This window comes from Mandrillus leucophaeus, unplaced genomic scaffold (genome assembly GCF_000951045.1).
Source record: "Mandrillus leucophaeus isolate KB7577 unplaced genomic scaffold, Mleu.le_1.0 Scaffold65, whole genome shotgun sequence".
In the NCBI taxonomy this organism is placed as follows: Eukaryota; Metazoa; Chordata; class Mammalia; order Primates; family Cercopithecidae; genus Mandrillus; species Mandrillus leucophaeus.
Window position 1 is genome coordinate 3236532 of NW_012107030.1, and position 7153 is coordinate 3243684.

The window sequence follows — 7153 nt, forward strand, 5'->3', positions numbered from 1 at the left end:
CTCCCCTCCCCAGCCCTGCCCTCCCCCTTGTCCCGGGATCGCTCCGTCGCACCCACCATGATGGAAGACGACGGGCAGCCCCGGACTCTGTGAGTACCCGAGACGAGGGGTGCCAGGCGCCAAGAGGCCCGGGCACCGCGGGACGCTAAGGGAGGGAGCAGGAGAGACTGGGTCGAAGCCGGGACTCTAGGCGGCTCCCTGACCAGGGCGGCGTGGACGCGAAGTGCATTCCTCATCTGTCCCCTTTTCCTTGGGAAGGAAATCCTCCCTTCCCCCAAACACAGTCACTTCCTGGGGTCTGGGGCTTGTCTCGACCTTTTTCTCTGGCGCCCTTCTTTGCATGCCCTCCCTAGGCCGGGTTTCTGCACGGCTGAGGCTGTCAGGCCCAGGAGAACTCCTGCACCCCCTGCGCGTTGGGCACCCTGGGCTGGGCCTGGAGCTGCCGGTGCCCACGGGGAAAGGGCCTGGCGGGGGTGGGATTGGGGGTGGGCCCCGCGGGTCCCGAGAAATTAGTACTCACCCCTTACACGTCCTCAGCTCTAGTCGCTCCCGGCTCTTCTCCCCAGCTAAGCTCTCGGAGGAAGCAGGACACTCTTTTACCACTCAAGCCCCTTCTCTCTTTATGCCCCACGTGCCCCCGCCCACGCTGTCAGAAACACCCGCCTAGCGCCCGCTACTTTTGAAGTGCATAAGGGATACCTTTTGCTGCCCGAGCATCTTTCCCTTCTTGGATAAAGAAGTTTACTTTGAGCGCTCCCTACGCTAAACTGACAACCAGTTGTTAAACTCCTTTTGCTCTCTAGGTGTTGCCTCTTCCTAATCTGTTTGTGCGTCGAAACCTTCAGAGTTGGCTAAAATTATGTCTTCATCCGCTATTTGATGTGTGTCTTCTGAACGCTTTTTCTCCTCTCTTGCTGTTGCTTTTTACCTGAAGCCCAATCTAATGAATGAATTCTATCTTACAACCACTTAATTCTGGTTTCCTTCCTTTCCCAATGAAGAGTGATGACTCAGCATTTGCATTCCTTTCTGAGTAGTGTGGCACTCCTTTCTTCTGCATCTTTTTTTTTTGTTTGTTTTTTAAGTCTGACTAGTTTTTAATTAAATGTTTAAGTTGGGCACCCTAATTTCCCGGCCTCTCCAGGTTCAGCACTCCTACCTTGAGTACCAAGGAGTCAGATCGCTGCTTTGTTTCTCTTGCCTCTCCTGGTATTGATAGGATCATAGTCCACTTGGCTCTGCTGTCTGATGGGGAAATTACTTTTTGGGGAATAGATAAGGTGGATGGGCACTCGAGAAGTTTGACTAGCTTCACATCTCTTCACTCCTACCAAAGAAAGGATGCTCAGTAAAGAAGACAGATGTTCAATATTGATAGAGATTTCTTTGTGTGTGGCCTTGTACAGGAATAAATGTGTTCTCTAACGTCTCACTAAAGAATCCATCCCGTTTTGAGAATCTGAGGCCTACAGAAGCACATCAAATGCTTCAATGAAATGCTTGTTTAGTAGAACGTCTTTGTGTTTTGTGTTGCCTTCCATTTCTGCCTTCTCTCCCTAGAAGAAAGAATTGGGACACACTTAAAATTTGTCCTTCAGGCCAGGCGCGGTGGCTCACACCTGTAATCCCAGCACTTTGGGAGGCCGAGGCGGGCAGATCACGAGGTCAAGAGATCGAGACTATCCTGGCCAACATGGTGAAACTACGTCTCTACTAAAAATACAAAAATTAGCTGGGCGTGGTGGTGCGCGCCTGTAGTCTCTGCTACTCAGGAGGCTGAGGCAAGAGAATCGCTTGAACCCAGGAGGTGGAGGTTGCGGTGAGCCAAGATCGCACCACTGCACTCCAGACTGGCAACAGAGCGAGACTCTGTCTAAACAATTAAAAAAAAAAAGAAAGAAAGAAAGAAAGAAATTTGTCCTTCAACATCTGTTGAAGCCAAGACTTGGTGTTGAGTTACAATGTGTACTTTGATATAAGCATCTGGGAAAGCTAGACTTAAAGACTAGGTAACATGTATTTAGCAAAGATAAAAGTTACATCGTATCTAAAAATCTGAAGTGTCATCATCACACACTGAATGATTGATAAATACTCATGGTAGGGGTCTCATTTACTGTATCTGTCTGTTCCTTACCAAGAGGAATGTCTGGTTTTGTAGTGCTCAAGAATGTGCTTTTTTGATGTCTTTTATTTATCTTTGCATCTGCCTTGTCTTCATCCCTATCAGAGTTTCTCCTTGAGACTAATAAGCTAACTTCTTTGTCACTTATTTCCTTCCTCTACCTTCTCTAATCTCTTGTTCTTTCTTTGAAACAGTTGTCTATGTTTACAGTTCTCTAAAACTGTGACATGTGTTCATATGAATAAATAGACATCTTAAGCTCTGTTGTTTTGTATGTCAGTACGTGTTTACTATTCTGTCTTCCTTTTTCCTTCTCCCACCCTTTCCCATGGGGACTTTTTCTTTTTCTTTCTTTCTTTTTTTTTTTTTTTTTTTTTTTTTAAGAGAAGGACTACTACATCTTCCTAGGTCTTATCCCTGCAGCACTTAGTTCACTGCCTGGAACATAAGAGGTACTCAGTGTTTCTACAATGATTGTACTTCTTTCATTAAATTAGTATTAAGTTCTTTTTTAAAAGTCCTGGTTGAACTAAGATTGTAGGCAGACATTACTGTCACACGTGGTGCAGTCTGTTGACTTTTATATATTTTTTAAAACCTTCAAATGTAAAATCTTGAGATAAAAACAAATGTTTCACAATTGGGATTTTTATTAGAGTTTAATACAAATAATGCATAGTAGTTTTTCCAAGAGTACGTTTTACATATTCTCAAAGGGTTCTATTAGATATAAGTAACATGATGAAAACTTTGAACATGATTTTAGATGTTGATATCTAGTAGGGTTTTATTTTGTTTATGGAGATCTTATATTTTACATTGTGAGCTATGGATTAGGTTTTTCAAGTGGCCAGTATGTTTTAAAAGAATGTATTCTTAACAAAGCTTATCTTAAATTGTTTCCTTAAGATGCCTGTGTGTTACTAGTGAGGTTTTTTTCCTGCAGACACACACAAGCTAAGACATATGGTTCTATCTTCAGAAAACAATATGGTGTTTAGAGCCTAGGTAGGTCTTTAAATATTCATTACCTACAGTATTACTAATTTATTTGATGGTATTTAAAGTGGCATAGAATTGCTTTGATGTTGAGCCTAAATTTCTATTTGTCATATAGTTGCTTTAAAGGTCTGTTTTCTGATGTTCTTCATTCTCATTTGACATTTATTTTGGGGTATTATGCATTGAGTAACTTGTGATCTAAAAAAACAAACAAGATCATGCTGTGTAATACTGGTGTTGGAACTGGACTGTCTGACACCTGCCTTGTGGGACACACGTTTCAGGCTTGGGTTGTGTGTAGCTTTGTAGTGCAGTGATTTGATCCATGGTATATCTGAATCTACAATTGACACTAAATTGTAATAGTGTTTTATTGTAGCTTATTTTCTTCATTTATCTGATGCACCAAAATTGCTAGGAATTCATGTAATACCATGTTATGCAATCCCTTCCTTTAAGGCAATTCTTTCTTCCTGGAAATAAGCTAATGATTTAGAGTATAATCTGAATAAGAGCAAAGCAGAAGAAAATTCTATAAAATATTACAAAATTGACTGGCTATACCATGGATTTGTCTATACTGTTGCTATAATCAAGCCCCTCATTCAAATTCAACTTAATCATATTCTTTGTTTCTTTAAAGTAAGTGAGTGAGTGTGTGTGTGTGTGTGTAAATGTGAATATCTCATATATGTAGTTGGTCAATTTAGTTGTACCTCCTGCAACTCTCTTCCATCATACCTTCTTTCTAAAATGAAATACTGTACTGATGAACAATTAATTAGAGATCTATTGAAGAATATTATTGCAAAATCTCTTCTTGTATAGGACGTGTCAAGAACAAAAGCAGAACTGTTACGGAAATTTAGGTATAGTGTTTTGTGTGAAAATGCTGATAATTTCAGCCTTGGTGGGGCTACTCTTTTCAGAGTGAGAGCACATTCAGTGTTGAAAAGTGTCATTAGTCTTCTGAAAGGCATGATATTCTTAACTTAAAATTCTGCCCAGTCAGACACGAGTAGTAGTTTGGCAGTGTGAACTTCTGCCTACTGTGAAACTGCTAAGTTTCTAGCCTCAAATTGGATTTTAACCCTGATGCTAGGGATAAAGGTGTCATTTTCAGTTTTTAATGCTTCAGTTCCTACAGTTCCTGTTCTTAGAAGACAAAATAGACTCTAAGGTATGCCTCTTTTAAATTTTTTCCTAATCATTCTGGTATTTCCTAAGTGTTTACTCTTTGAATTGACCTCTCAATACAAAAATTGGAGCCATTTGTCTTTTTTCTGTTATTTCGTATATGTTCTTTAGGTAGAAATTATATATTTAAAGACTTGGAACTTTAGGTTGACTACTTCATAACCAGAGCAGAAAGAAAGTGAAGTGTAGAAGCTGTAATTTGGAAAGAATAAAGATATCATTTCAATGAACTATCAAGAGATGATCTTACTAGGTCAGGCATTGAACTTTGTCTTAAATATTTTTGTTAGTATTTACTTTGGGACGGATTATTTTATGATAATGTAAAGGTACTTACAACAGAATAGAACAGTACTTTAAAAGCTATACAATAATGTCTCAAGTGTTATGATGCATGAAGGCAAATGTAAATGAAAAAGCAATCTGAAATTTGGGTACAAGAACTCAGTAAAAGAAAAGGCAGTCTGAAATTTGGGTAAAGTTTAGGTGAAATTATATAGTGAATCATGGCCTTTTAATCCTGGTAAATTAAGATATTGTGTGTGTTGTTATGGAAGGCCTTTCATGTTAGTTTTTGAAATTGAGTTTGCTGCTTAACACTTAACTTTGAGTGAAGATAATTTGAAAAATAGGAAACCTTAACACTGGATCTTTTAATAAATATTTCATGACATTCTAAACTTAGATATTAACATTTTCATCTTTGCCTTCAGTGCTAGAAATGTAAATTAATGTATCTAAATATGCCTCTAGAAATTCTTTAAGATCTGTAACTGACAGGAAATAGGTTGACTTGGAATAAGGATTTATTTTTGTTTTTCAGATGAAGTTTCGCTCTTGTTATCCAGGCTGGAGTGCAATGGCATGATCTCAGCCCACTGCAACCTCCGCCTCCCGGATTCAAGCGATTCTCCTACGTCAGCCTCTCCCAAGTAGCTGGGATTGCAGGCGCCTGCCACCACGCCTGGCTAATTTTTTTGTATTTTTAGTAGAGACGGGGTTTCACCATGTTGGCCAGGCTGGTCTTGAACTCCTGACCTCAAGTGATCCACTCTGCCATGGCTTCCCAGAGTGTTAGGATTACAGGTGTGAGCCACCGCACCTGGCGGAATAAAGATCTTATTAAGCAGTGACAGCTTTTATTGTGACTATTAGATACAGAAGGTAACTAATGCCCATACAGTTTTTCCTGAAGAAATCGATGTTTTTATACAGTAATGGAAATAGAAAACTATTTAAAATGTGTTATATTAAAGTGATAATTCTATTTTAATTTTATTACTAGCTGGCTTCAATACGTGAAATTGAGTTTTATCCATCCGTCTTTTCTCTTAGAAATGAGCCAACTAGCCTTTTAGGCAAGGAACCTAATGTTTAGAAGCTCAAGATCGCTTGTTCGTTTTTCTTTTTTTCTTTTTTTGGAGATGGAGTCTCACTGTGTCCCCCGGGCTGGAGTGCAGTGATGCGATCTTGGCTCACTGCAACCTCCGCCTCCCAGGTTCAAGCGATTCTCCTACCTCAGCCTCCTGAGTAGCTGGGATTATAGGTGTGCGCCACCACACCCGGCTAATTTTTGTATTTTTAGTAGAGATGGGGTTTCACCATGTTGGTCAGGCTGGTCTCAAACTCCTGACCTCATGATCCGCCCGCCTTAGCCTCCCAAAGTGCTGGGATTACAGGCATGAGCCACCGTGCCCGGTCAATTGTTCATTTTTCTTACAGGTAGGTCTACTCTGTACAAAAAGAAATCATTTCAGAGATACAGGCTTACAAACGCCTACGAGTTAAGAAGGGGCAAGCAGTCTATGGCTGGCAAGCAGTCTATGGCTGGCTCATAACCCAATAACCTTTTACTCCTGCTGGAAAAAGTATGTCACTACATTTGCCTGCTGATGGATCGGCTCTTTAATTAGGAGGAAAAGGTGGCACAGTGAACGTAAACCAGTTTGTCACTTGTTTAGTCCTCTATTTAAGTAATATTGGATGTGTGTTTCAATTTTAGAGCAGGTACACTAAGGTTATTAGTACTCATTGCAATAAAATTCTTAACTGGAAAATTGCTACTAATTCTTAATTGGATCTTTTCAGTTTTTTACTTAACCTAAGCTTTCTCAGTCTATTTTTCCCTTTGAGTATTCCATTTTAAAGCATATTGTGTATTTAATGTGGCAACTATGTTGCAAGTCTTATTTTGGTCTTAATACTCAGTTTTCAGATGTAATATATTACAAGTAGAAAAAGAAATTTACTTTCCAGAATGAACTTTGTTAAATTTTACAGATATTGTTTGGTTTATGAGGTTGTTCATAATGGATGCAAATTTGAGGAATTATGCATAGAATACCAGAAAGACTTAAGTGTTTGGCAATTTATTGAGATAAATTAAGATAAATCGATAGAACAAGACATAAACCAAGGTGGTCATCTCTGCGTGGTGAAGTAGCATTTTTTTCTTTTCTTTTTTAAACTTTCCTGTATTTAAAATCTTTTACACAAAACACATACATTCAATTTGTAATTAGAAAAAAAAAACCCAAATTTTTAAGTGTCCATAGTCAAAAATATACCTGGATTTGTCTTAATTTTTCTCTGAATTTCTTAAGAAATCTTTGTATTTGCTTTTTTATCTACATTAAGATATATTTTGTTGGCTGGGCATGGTGGCTCACTCCTGTAAATCCCAGCATTTTGGGAGGCCCAGGCGGGTGGATCACTTGAGGTCAGGAGTTTGAGACTAGCCAGGTCAACATGGTGAAACCCCGTCTCTACTAAAAATACAAAAATTAGACGGGCGTGGTGGTGGGCGCCTGTAGTCCCAGCTACCTGGGA

The 7153-nt window shown here is 39.6% G+C and overlaps 1 protein-coding gene across 4 annotated transcripts in view; it reads left to right on the forward strand.

The window, feature by feature from the left end:
* Nucleotides 1-7153, forward strand: part of TIAL1 (TIA1 cytotoxic granule-associated RNA binding protein-like 1) — a 29524-nt gene continuing 22371 nt past the window's right edge. For 2 of the 4 annotated variants that reach the window (XM_012001089.1, XM_012001090.1), the window contains exon 1: nucleotides 7-89. In XM_012001089.1, the coding sequence (XP_011856479.1) occupies nucleotides 58-89 (32 nt within the window). In that variant the 5' untranslated portion in view covers nucleotides 7-57. Of the gene's footprint in view, nucleotides 90-3071; nucleotides 3134-7153 lie in introns of all 4 variants that reach the window. The other 2 variants (XM_012001091.1, XM_012001087.1) reach the window with 2 other exon arrangements.